Consider the following 13,471-nt stretch of genomic DNA (forward strand, 5'->3'; position numbering starts at 1 on the left):
TTTTTTTTTTTTTTTTTTTTTTTTTTTTTTGAGACAGAGTCTTGCTCCAGCCAGTCAGCCAGGCTGGAATACAATGGCATGGTCTCAACTCACTGCAACCTCCACCTCCTGAGTTCAAGTGATTCTCCTGCCTCAGCCTCCCAAGCATCTGGGACTGCAGGCATGTGCCACCACACCCAGCTAATTTTTGTATTTTTAGTAGAGATGGGGTTACACTATGTTGGCCAGGCTGGTCTCAAACTCCTGACCTCGTGATCCACCCACCTCGGCCTCCCAAAGTGCTGGGATTACAGGCGTGAGCCACTGTGCCCAGCCATGCTGTCTTTATTGGGTCTGTTTATTTGGAAAGCTGAGTCCTCTCTCTATGAAAGACTAAAGGATTTTTGCTGTTTAGAAATCTTTAAGTTAATCATGTTGGTTAAATAAATAAATTGTGGTCCTATTTTGTAATATCAGATGTTTTAAATTTTGATATTTGACAAGCTTTCCAAAACCAAATCCTGAATTAAGCCTTTTTTGACCTAATTAACCATTTTGTATAGTAGGTCCTCTGAAGTCCAAAAGAGACATATGCAGCTTATTTGGTATATTAAAACCATACAGGAAACACTATCACATTTAAAATGGTGTTTAGCTTTTTTTAGATTATATATATCTAATATATATATTAGAATATATATATAATCACACATATAAATGTGTGATTAATATGTATTCCAAAGTTATATAAGATTCCTATGATTCTGATATGCCTAAGTATCTGGTATCAATAACAATTAAGATTGTTATGTTAAATTATTATGTGCCACAGAAATGACCAGATTTCCCTGTTGATTGCATCTTTAACTGTGGCTGTCCTAAGACTCTTGTCATCCACAGACACTCGTCTTGTTTTGATCTATTCCAAAAGAAGGTTTATAATCAGCTACAGGACTCTCACAGATACTCTTGAATGCAGGTCTCTGACAGCTTTGGTGATTGACTCATTAGAATGGAGGGAAAAACTTGTAAGACCCTCTTGGAGAGCTAATGTGTCCATAAATATCAAGCAGAACAGGAGTTAATTTCATGGACTAAACGAATAGGAGATTGAAATAATCTTTTTATGACCTTTCTTCCTGAAATGCTGCTGACACTTTTTGTTTTGTTTTTCAGAGTCAAGAAAACATTTTTCCCTTTTAAACTATTTACAACTTTAAACAATTGAATAAACTATAACCTATAAGCAAAATTTTGAGCATGTTTCCTTCTCTCTACCTGATTTCCGCAGAATTTGGAAACTATATGTGAGTATTCTTAACTTAAGGCAATATAGTTGTTTGCATACAGGCAATAAGAATCTGTTTTCTTTTGTAACAGGACACAGCTGGGGAAACTGGTTATTTTATCAAGGCTTTGATAAGAATTACATGCTTTCATACCACTTTTCTAAAAACTGAGGTATAAAGCCAATAAAAGTTCATTGGAAAAATTGCCCTCATGTCCTGTCTATGCAGGCCTTGTACAGGGTTCCTGACCTATGGTAAGTAAAGAATCTCACTTTCTAACAGGTCCAGGAGCCCCAAGTTATCTATGGACCTCAAGGGGGGAGGAATTCACCCAATTCATACAAGTGTTTGCAGGCACAGATAAATCCATAGCTAGGCTCATAGCTTTAAAAAGTCTAATCTGAGAATCCTTACGAAACAAAGTTCCAGCAAAGCCAATTAAAAAAAAAAAGCATACACGGCAAATAATTACTCTTGCTGCACTTCATGCAAATAATCAAAACAAGTATAATGAAACTAAAATTTATTTTGTAAATGCATCAGTCCTATCATAATTTGTCTTTGATAAAAATGAGAGACTGGAGAGAAAAAGAATATAATACACCTGTTGTAGGTTCTAGTCTTATCTGTTGTTTTTGAGCTTTTTAATATTATTTTTTGAGCTGCAAGTCTCCAAACTAACATTTTAAACATTTTCTTCCACTTTTCTGACTTAAACTCGATGAAATTGCTACTACCTTTTTGCTAAGGCTCTGCAACTAAGGCTTATTCTTTATAATACAAACAAAAAAACATGAAAAATTGCCACCACCCTCCTCCTCCATAACTAAAGATGCTTTGAGCCTCATAACTGGGTAGATTATGCCCACCATTAACAGTTGTTTTTCTTTTGTTTCCATAGAAATGTCTCTTATTAAAAGTATGTTTGCCGTATATTTCAGACACCAGGAGACTCATTCTCTAGCCTATTCACTTAAATTCCAAATAGCATCTGATTTCTTCTCATAAGCATTGTTAAACTTGACTTAGGCATTTTATTAATTATCACTGGGTGCTATGTGATTTTTTAAAATAATTATTTGTTATATTCAACAGGCATACAGATGGTTAAAGTCTATGCCTTCCAGACTTCAACAGTTCTAAGTTGAGCTAATGATGGCCCAAGGATTCCAACCCATACCATCCCGGGAGGATTCTAGTCCCTACAGGTCTCTAGAATAGTCAGTGAGAGATTTCTATGTTCCTCTGAGGTGAGACAGGGACAACAACCCTGTTCAGCATAGCTGTTCAGTACAGCTTCAGAAGATGAGATCTTCAGTCCTTTTTCCTTAAGAATAACGAGAGTTAAATCTCTCAGAGGGGAATGAGACAGTAAGGAAGTGGCTTGGCTTCAGCTTACACCCACTAGAATGTTCTTTCATGCATTCCCACTGATCTCAAAACCCATACCACTACCTCACCAATGCATATCCATTAATAGTCATACAAAGAAAACAACCATTCTGTATTGTTCTTCTGTGCTCTTATATGTTTAACCATGCCTTTTACTTAAACAATTCCAGACACTGGCCTTGGGAGATCCAAAATTAAACTAAAGTTGCTGAGTCTTCCACCTCGGGAAGGAATGCTGAACAACTGATTTACAGCCTTCTTGCCACTGGCTAGACTAGCAGGTGACTCAAGACAACCATCACAACCAGGTTTGCTGACCTGCATATCCTACCCCTAACATGCATTGCCCAACCCAGCCTCTATACTCTACCGCTGATGTCAATTCCCATGCTTTGCCTTAAAAAAATAAATCCTACCAGCTTTTTGGGGGGAACCAGCTGGAGGATTCTTGTGCCTCCACTGTCTCCCTTGCACTTGAGAACAAATCCTAAAAATAAAGCCTTATCTAGGAAGTCCTCTTGGCCCCATATTAATTTCCCTTACATGGACAGCCAAGGAGCCTATGGTCTGTAACATATGTATATACATTACGTGTATGTGGTATCTTCTTACTTCCAGAGAATATTGCCAAATTACTTTATAAAATTCCTTAAGAGACCTCTATTCAAAATGGGTTTTGTGAAATAAGTAACTCAAAATCGAAGCTGTTGGAACTTTAAAATATTTAAGGGAATGTGATTATGGGACCTGAGTCACATAAACAGGCAGCTGCAACCTAGGCAACTGTAACCTTGTTTCTCTGATTACAGATTAGCCTTTTTTCTTACTTACATTATTTTGTAAAATGTAGTAAATGACTAAATTGAGCCAGGGAAGTCTCCTTCCTTTTTTTTTTTTTTTTTTTTTGTGCGTGTGTGTGTGTGTGTGTGTGTGTGTGTGTGTGTGTGTGAGAGACGGAGTGTTGCTCTGTCTCCCAGGCTGGAGTGCAGAGCCGAATCTTGGCTCACTGCAGCCTCCGCCTCCCGAGTTCATGCAATTCTCCTGCCTCAGCCTCCTGAGTAGCTGAGAATGCAGGCACACACCACCATGCCCAACTAATTCTTGTATTTTCAGTAGAGATGAGGTTTCATCGTGTTGGCCAGGCTGGAACTTCCTCTTTCCTCTCTCACAGAGACTTCATGACTATCATATTGTCTAGGATGAAATGTTAAATATACTTTTTTAAATGGGAAAGGCAATGAAAACTAGCTGTATGGAAATGAAAACAAACTGTAACTAGCTAAATTGTTGCAATTTATAAACCACCTTTGTGCAGAAAACGTTATAATCCTGCTAAATTTGTTTTCTGCCTGTATAAGCAAGGCCTTAACTTTTAACTGCAGAGCACTGACCCCATTTCTCTGAAGTCCAGGTTTGCTGAATGGCCATTCCTAGCTTTTTGCTTAAATACATGCTTTAAAACTGGTTTCTGATCCTTTTGATTAATTCAGATTGACAGTTGAAAAACATATAAACTTACATGTTAAATTAAGTCTAGCCTAGCGCTGTCTTCTTACATATTCTAAGTTTGGCCTAACGGTTTCTATTTATACATAGTGAACTGTAACCTAACTGCATGTATAAACAGATTGTAACCTACTCTTGTGCCAATCACTGACTTTTGGCCAATCAAAGGCAGCCAGCTGTTAATAAGGCAAATACCAGGATGTAACCGATCTGGCGGTTTCTGTACCTCATTTCCATTTTCTGTACATTGCTTTTCTTTTCCTGTCTTTTTTTTCCACCACATGGCTATGCTGGAGCCTTTCTGAACCTATTCTGGTTCAGAGACTGCCTGATTTATGAGTTGTTCTTTGCTCAATTAATCTCTGTTAAATATAATTTGTCTAAGGTTTTTATTTTAACATATACAAATAAAATATTCCTAAAACTCTCAGAAATACAGGAACTAACCCAAATGATTTCAAGTGTATGTGATTTCAGTAAATCTGTAAATGAGACAAGTATAATATTGTTGTTTTAATAAAAACAGCTGTGTTTTCAGAATTATCAGCATTGAGTACCATGCTGAGCACATGTTTTGCTCTTACCTGGGCTTAGACTACTCAAATAAACTAATATATTTACCAATGTTTAAGACTTTAGAATTTACAGATTTGACTTTAATTAAATAGAATCATTATTCTGACAAAGTTTATATCAACAGTAATTATGTTTTATAATGTTTCTGCTTAGATGTAGTTTTCAAAATATTTTTGGTAACTTGAAACTTAAACAGTATACTAAGTTAAATTAAATGGCAGATATTCATTGAAAATCTAGATCACTTCTAAGTAGGATAAAATATTAACACATTAATAGCTGATCATAAGTTTATCTGCTTTTAGCTTCTTATTTTTTACAGATACTAAAGACATTTGGGTTTGTTAAAAAGGATGTTCTTTTTGCCACATTGGGGAATCATACTAAGAAGAAGAATATGCCTCTAGAAATTGTGAGATGATATATTCACAAACTTTGCTGAAATGCCAAAAAATGCTGATATACAACCGGCAATTCACAGGTTGTCTACTTAATAGTTTTCTCTGGAAAATAAAGGATAATAAGGGTTGAAAATTATAATCAATCATATGTAAAGTGAACTACTGGATATAATCAGGATGAAGGAAAAACCTCTGTATGCAAAGTATTCAAGTAATGTAGAATGCGGTTTTGTTATGGGGAAAAGAGCAATTCTTTCCTAAAGGAGTTGTTTACTCGTTATTCCTGAATGAGGAAGAGCAAAGGATCAAAACCTGAAAGGGAAGTGCAGGGAAGACAGAGAAAGAAAATTTTATCTTGTGTGGTCATGTAGGCTAAGATTGAATAGATTTATGTAAGGTTTTTAAATGAGCTTTAATATTAACAGTATACTGATGCAAAACTAGAGTTTCATTTTCTCTCTCTTAAAAAAACAATATATTTTAGATTATCTTATTACTGTTCTTAATAAGAGGTTGTAAAATGTTTCTCTTTACCTTTTGAAAAACCTGCTTAGGAAACTACCAGTCTGAATATTTGTGTCCCCCCAAAGTTCTTATGGTGAAACCTAATCACCAATGTGATGATGTTAGGAGGTGGGGCCTACTGGGAGGTGACTAGATCATGAGGACAAAGCCCTTATGAATGAATGCCCTTGTAAAAGGGACCCCAGAGAGCTTGCCCCTTCACCACATAAGGACACTGCCAGAAAGCACTATCTATGAATCAGAACGTAGGCCCTCACCAGACACTAAATCTGCCTTGATCTGGGACTTTCCAGCCTCCACAACTGTGAGAAATTTGTTGTTTATAAGCTACCCAGTCTATGGTATTTTGCTATTGCAGCCCAAACAAACTGAAGAAACTAAGACAGAAACAAAGACTCTGTGTCATATCAGAATAACTTCCTGTGGTTTTTGTTTTTGTTTTTGTTTTGAGATAGGGTCTCACTCTGTCACCCAGGCTAGTACATGAGTGCAAGTACATGATCATGGCTCACTGCATTCTCAACCTCCCAGTGATCCTCTCTCTCATCTCAGCCTCCCAAGTATCTGGGACTACAAGTGTAAGCCAACATACCAGGCTAACTTTTTTAAAAATTTTTTGTAGAGACAAGGTCTCCCTAGGTTGCCCAGGCTGATCTCAAACTCTTGGACTCAAGTGATCCTCCAACCTCGGTCTCCCAAAGTGCTGGGATTACAGACATGAGCCACCACTCCTGGCCTTCCTGTGCTTTTTGTCTTTATCATGTCCTAGATTATTTAAGAGAACCAAGTCTTCTAAATGTTAAAAGAGCTAAGTTTTGTTTCTCTTTTTGTTTCTTACAATTGTGTTACTCCCCGTATTTACTTTTGAAATCTCTTGGTATCATAGGTTAAATAGTTAAGAATTATTTCACAGTGACCTGTAATGTTGGTTAATCAAGTATTCAAATCTTTTGACATTTCTGATAACTTTTGATATTTTGCCTTTCCAAAGCCAAATCCTAAATAAAATCCTGGTCTTGAACTGACTGAAATTTCCCAGAGATATCCTTGAAAATCTCAAAGGATTTGTTCTTACCTATAAAAAGATACGCTAAACTAATTAGGTTTATTTGATATGTTGAATTCTATGGAAAGCATTGTCAAATAAAAAGAGATGTTTAATTGTCCTTAGGTTACATTTGTGTAGGTAAATGTTATGAATATAAATATTTCATGAATTATATAAAGTTCCTAGAAATTTGTCAATGCCCTTGTTGGCATGATACATCTTTATGCTTCTTTGTCTGATGGTAGACAACAATGACAAAACATTATCAGTTATCATTTTGTTATTATTTTAATGTTTTATGCTACAGAAACAACAAAACTGCCTTGTCAACTGTGTCACAGTGAACTTTCAGCCCATCTTTAACTATGACTATTTTCAGATAGTAATTGTTATCTGATGTTTTTCTGAAAACTCTTGCAATCAGCTACTAGCAAGAACGCTTATTTTCAACATAAACAGATTGTCTCCGAGATCCGTGGAAAGGACTATGACAGATACTCTGGAGTACAGGCTTCTGGTGATGTTGCTTAAATAATTGAGATCATACCGTTGGACTGAGTAAGGATTGCCAGAACTCTAGCGGAGCAGCTAATGGGTTCATTAACTGCTAACTCAATCAAGCAGAACAAGACTGAATTACATAGGACTGAATGATAAATGATTATAATTTGTATCATTTTTTGTTTAGAACATTGCTAGTTTTTCAATCAATGTTCTGTTTTTCAGATACAAGGAACCCCTTTCTCTTTTCTCCTAAGCTATCTATAACTCACAATAATTTGGCAGATTTATACCTTTGTCAACAAAAATGAAATATATCCTTTTCCTCTCTAGTTGATTCCTCCAGAATTCAGAAGCTCTTATTGAATATTCTTATTTTCATAGCATTAGAGCTATTTGCATAAGTTGAATAAGAATCTGTTCTGCTTTTAACAGGACATAATTGGGAAACTTGGTTATGAAACCGCCTTTGCAAAAATGATAACAGTGAGAAAATAATGACAGTGGAGGAGATCGGATCTAGCCAACCTCCCTCTTGCGTTTAGCATTTAAGCTGCCAAGCTAGCTTTGGGAGACATTTAGCTTATAGTTTAAATGATAGTAGCCCTTCCCCAAAATTCAAATGCCTTTCTAAAGAGACCACAAGGCTAGGAGGAGGAAAAGGAGCCTGAATTCTGCTAAGGTATAGACATAAATGGTTGCCAGCTGTTATTCCAGAGGTCACAATTTATGCAGCTTCTCCAGTTATTCCTGCAGATAACATCACTATGGTAGAACCTAAGATTAGGCTTTTGAGATAGCTTTTCATGTTTTTTGCATGTCTGACACCCATGGCTCTACCTGGGGCTGCCAGCCCCTCCTGTGTCCTCACCCATAATCAACTCAGCATAAGAGGACAGCTTCAACTCCCTATGATTTCATCTCCAACCCAACCATCAGCAGCAGCAAGCACCCACTGCCTAGCCACCCCAACTCCTTCCTCCAAATTGGCTTTGAAAAACCCCCAACCTACAAGCCTTTGATGAGACTGATTTGAGCAATAACTCAGTCTCTTGTGTGGCACGGCCAGCCTCATGTCAATTAAACGCTTTCTTTACTCAATTCCGTGAATTGATGTTTTTTGTGCAGCAGGCAGGAAGAACCCATCGGGCAGTTACATTTATATTACCAAGCCTTTGCAGAATGTCATATTTGTGAATTGCGTGGAACCTGATATGACTAAACAGTTTTAAGGAACTAAGATTGACTTTATGGAGCCAATGTTTTTAAACACCTCTTGGAAAAACTGATCCGATAACTGCATTACAGAATTCTCAGCCTTACGGGTGAGTAAAAATGTCACTTCCTAGGAAACTTAGAATATTTGGGAGACCTCAAGGAGAAAGGAATTCACCCAAATCTATAAGTATTGCAGATGAAATCTGATGACAAGTTCTTGGCTTGACTTCTAGCATCAAGAAATCTTTAAAATTCCAATCTGAGATTCCTTATAAGAGTTCCGGCAATGCAAACTTTAAAAAGCCCTGAGTGGTCAATTATCATTCTTGCCGTGCTTGTGCAAATGATCAGACCAAATTTAATGAGACTAATTTTGTAACCAAAAGTAGTCTTACTTTGATTATCTTTGGTCAAAATGCAGGTGATTGTAGAGAGAAATTTTATGTTTTGATGAAAAACTATAACCCCCGCTTGTGAGTGATCAGATTCTAGTCCTGTTCATGACCTTTGAGATATTTTTCACCTCTTGGTAAACTAGATCCTTCTGTCTTGCCCATTTGGCCAGTAATTAACACAACTTTTCTACCACCCACCTGACATGGCATCACTGAGAACTAAACCCTAACTTCCTAGATCATTATTAAGACTCTGGGTTATCTTCTTACAAAGCCCTAAAAGCTGAAGCAGGACAATATGATATAAAAATCAAAGGACTTATTGCTACAACAGTTTGGTCCACTCCAGAAGTTCACCAAACACTCATCTCTTCTCTGCTGTGCTCTGGAAAATAACCGTAACTGTGACACTGATGTTCTCACTCTACCATCTAAACATGCTTCAAGACCAACATCTAGACATCTCAACTGCCTGCCCTCCATACTCAAAACCTAGATTTATAATCTATCCCAACCAGTAATCTGTACTTTTCTGGTTCCTCGTTCTATGCTCTTGTTCCCCTCTGCAGATCTCTTACCTCACAATTTCTAACCCAAATCTTCCCTCTATAGCAATCAACCTAGCTTCTTTCATGTATGTTGAAACTTCAAGGGAGGTTTCAGAGGAGGGAAACGTTATCCACTGAAACCCTAGAGTTGGTACAAAGATTATTTTAAAGTGAAAACATTTAAGCTAAAGAAGAGGCAAAAAGAAATCTTATCTGAACTTCCATTATATGATTCAAGCAGAGTCTCCAGAGAATACCTTTCTGTTATTCCCCTCCAAAGGAGTTTCCTATGAATTCAGCTGCTGTGGAGATAGCCCAGTTCTTGTCCAGCTCCCATGGCATTAAAAAACCCAATGGAACTTTCCATACCTTCTCACTGAAGCCCTTAAGTAAACCTTTTGTTAAGTTTGATATAAATCTTGTATCTCTGGCTAATCAGGAAATAATTTATCACTGAGCTCTCCCACATGTATTCATAAATAAACTTTGTCTTCTCTCCAGTTAAACTGTTATCAGTTAATTTGCAGGCCCCAAAACATCTGCACCTAAGTTGGAATAAGAAAAGTTTTTCTCCCAACATAATCATTTATTCTCATTTTCCAGAAGCATGTCACATCAATCCTTCACTATTCCAGGAGACATAATAACAGAAAACATATCAACACAGGCAAAGAATGTCAGTAAACGGGAAGTTTCCATTAGGCAAAAATTCCATTTTCTAAGTGAGTCAGTAGGTGGCACCAAAGAAGAAAGAAGTACATCTCCATAAATGCACAGATCACTCTGAGTCCTAAAACTCCAATAAAAGTTACCCCTATAGATAGTCTGTGCTCTGTTTTATCCTTAAATGTCCTACTTTAGCACAGGTTTCTACTGAAAATTGCCTCAAGATCTCTTTGAAAGGAAATAAAAAATCACAAATGAAAATAAAACTTAGAAAATACTTGGAAAAAAACTTTCACGTATTACTGCCAAAACCTGATTCTGGACATCCACCTTTCTGGGTTAGACGCAAATTATATCATATTCAAAAAATATGGGTTGCTCACAGCGGCTCATGCCTGTATAATCCCAGCACTTTGGGAGGCTGAGGCAGAAGGATCGCTGGAGGCCACGAGTCTGAGACCAGCCTGAGCAACATAGAGAGACCCCCATCTCTACCAAAAAAATTTTTAAATTAGATGGATGTAGTGATACATGCCTATAGTCTCTGAGGTGAGAGGATCTCTTGAGCCCAGGAGTTCAAGGCTGCAGTGAGTATGACTATGCCACTGCAGTCCAGCCTGGGTGACAAAGTGAAACCCTGTCTCAAAAAAAAAGAAAAGGAAAAAAGAAACAAGGGATCTTCTCAGATGTGATCTACTGAGGCAGAAGCGAGAGGATCAATATAGAGAAATCTGTTCTTAAGCGAGAGGAATAGGTGCATTTTGTCTCACCCTGAAACTTTCTGACATTTCAAATGGCAGGGCAGGGACTTCTATCATTCATCTGTAGATACATACACTATTAAAAAAAGAAAAAAAGACATTTCCCCTAGTTGAATGGTAATCTTTCCCAAGATTCTGAGCCAAAAGGGGACTGAGCTCTAGTCATAGAAAGGCTTTTTTGTTGTTGTTTTCTTCATAAAAATATTTAGCTTCCCAGCTACTCCAGAGGCTGAGGCAGGAGGATCACTTGAACCCAGGAGTTCAAGGCGGCCAGCCTGGGCAACATAGCAAGATCCCACTTCAAAAAAAATCAGCAATGTTGAGAAAGAATAGTCCCTTAAATTCTGTAAGATACCTCACAAATGCGTCTTGCCATTCTTCCTCATCCCAAATCAACATCGAAGCAGCACATCACCCAAGATATAGTTACCAAATTCATTTAGCTATATTAATTAAAATAAGGAGAGATGTTCCTCCTCTGCAGACACTGATAATACCTGCATGGCTAAGGCAGCACTTCTCCCCAAGTCCTCCTCTCTAACAAGGTGTGAGCCGTAGGCCTCCACTTACCCTGGCAAATTCCATGGGTTTAGGAAGAAGGCACATGACCATGACATCGAAGCGAACATCACATACTGTCTTCAGCCACTTGGTGACAAACTGAGGCTTCAGCTTTTCCACCAGACTTCCCACTTCATCATCCATCATATATGCAGTGGAGTGAAACCACTGAAACACCATGGCCACCAGCCGGGCCAAGCTTTCTGTAGGCGTGTTTTCACTGGGTGTGCAGAGGCTCACCTAGAAGTATGTAGATTAGAATCTTGTTCAGTTTCCATCTGTCTTTACAAAATTATAACAGGTGCATTAAAAGGCAATAAAATAAAATAAAATAAAAAGATATCCCAGATAATCCGTTTGAAATAGGCAGTTTTAAAAATGGGGATCGCTTATCCAGAAACTGTGTTCCTTCCTACAGGGATAGATGGATTGCAACAACAATTTTCCCTCAAGATTTCACCTTCCAATTAAGCATTTTCTCCTACAAGAAATCCATTATATAATCTGCACCAGATAAATGCTTCTCAAAAGTTAGGTCAACAAAATATTTCATCAATATCCTCAAGGAAAATAATGTATATACATTTCAGTTCTAAAGTGATCATATTTCGCTAAGAATTTTGTATTAGTAATAATTCAGATACCTTGGAGTCCCCCGATTCACTATCATAAATAGACTTTTTATTTTTATTTTGAGACGGAGTCTCGCTCTGTCGCCCAGGCTGGAGTGCAGTGGCACAATCTTGGCTCACTGCAAGCTCCGCCTCCCTGGATTCACATCATTCTCCTGCCTCAGCCTCCCGAGTAGCTGGGACTACAGGCGCCCACCACCATACCCAGCTAATATTTTCTATTGTTAGTAGAGATGGAGTTTCACTGTGTTAGCCAGGATGGTCTCAATCTCCCGATCTCATGATCTGCCTGTCTCAGCCTCCCAAAATGCTGAGATTACAGGCGTAAGCCACCATGCCCAGCCTACAAATAGACTTTTTAAAACATCGTTCATTCATTTACTATGAACTAATCTTTTATTAAGTACTATGGCAGGGTCCAGGAATAAAATAAATAAATAAAGCACGGTCTTTGCCTTCAAAGCATTCACAGTAGTAGCTATTGTGTCATTAGATAATAACTTCTAGGGAACAAGATATGTGAAATCAGCAATTAAATGCCAATTTGGTAAAGACTCTTTCACGGAACAATGTGCAAGCATAATAGAAATACATCACCATGGAGACTGAATTAATGTCTCCAACGGGCAAAACAAAAGCCTGCTTCTCTGTAGCACTGGCAAATTCAGCTTGCTTGGGATGTTAGATCTGTATGTTTGATCTCTACCGAATAGATGTTGAAGTTAAATCGGTCAATAGCAATCATATTCCTTGCATTACTTTGGCTATAACTTCTCTGGTGTACACAGACTTACCATAAATATACAAAAAGCTCCACAGAGACTGAAGTTTCAAGAAAAATTTCATGTAGGTGATGGAATGTGAATTATCTATAAATGTTATTGAATCCAGTACTTGACAATATATACTAGCAACTTTCCTACTTGTACCAGTCTAGATCCTGATACTGTAGGTTTTAACACCTGCCTCTTCATCAAAATCAATGGCCAAGAGCTTCTTAAAAAATTCCCAAGATACTGGAATGCAATCTGGGCATTGTTAGTTTTTAAAAGCCTTCCTAGGTAAATCTAACATGCAGCTCAGGATTGAGAGCTACTGCCATAGAGAATTCAGTTCCATTGCTAAGGTTAATTTTTCACTATTTACTCCTTTTAAAAGAACAGGAGAAATTCCTCATCAGTACAATTTTGGAATGAGAAATAAGAAAGTGGAGAACAGTTAACTTATTTTTCTTACTAAGAACCATATTCCAAATTGACTGAGCAGCCTCTGATCGTGTTTATCATCATCCTTGTTATCAAAGTCAGCATTATCCAGGGAATGGTGGGAAGAGGAGAGGCCCAGCTGCCGCCGCCGGTTCAGCTCATATTCTCGCTGCTCAGCATGGAACTCAGCTTCTTTCAACAAGCTGCCAAAGAGAAGTGTGATTTCAAGTTAGACTGTGAAAAAACACATTCTAGATCATGACCATTC

At 37.7% G+C, this 13,471-nt stretch overlaps 1 protein-coding gene across 1 annotated transcript in view; it reads right to left on the bottom strand.

The window, feature by feature from the left end:
* Positions 1-13,471, bottom strand: part of UNC79 (unc-79 homolog, NALCN channel complex subunit) — a 276,415-nt gene that overhangs the window by 153,258 nt on the left and 109,686 nt on the right. The window contains exons 13-14 of the mRNA XM_023205526.2: positions 13,235-13,406; positions 11,376-11,606 (exon numbers count right to left, since the gene is read on the bottom strand). Coding sequence (XP_023061294.1) covers positions 11,376-11,606; positions 13,235-13,406 — 403 coding nt within the window. The remainder of the gene's footprint in view (positions 1-11,375; positions 11,607-13,234; positions 13,407-13,471) is intronic.

Source organism: Piliocolobus tephrosceles, chromosome 6 (genome assembly GCF_002776525.5).
Source record: "Piliocolobus tephrosceles isolate RC106 chromosome 6, ASM277652v3, whole genome shotgun sequence".
NCBI classification, from domain to species: domain Eukaryota; kingdom Metazoa; phylum Chordata; class Mammalia; order Primates; family Cercopithecidae; genus Piliocolobus; species Piliocolobus tephrosceles.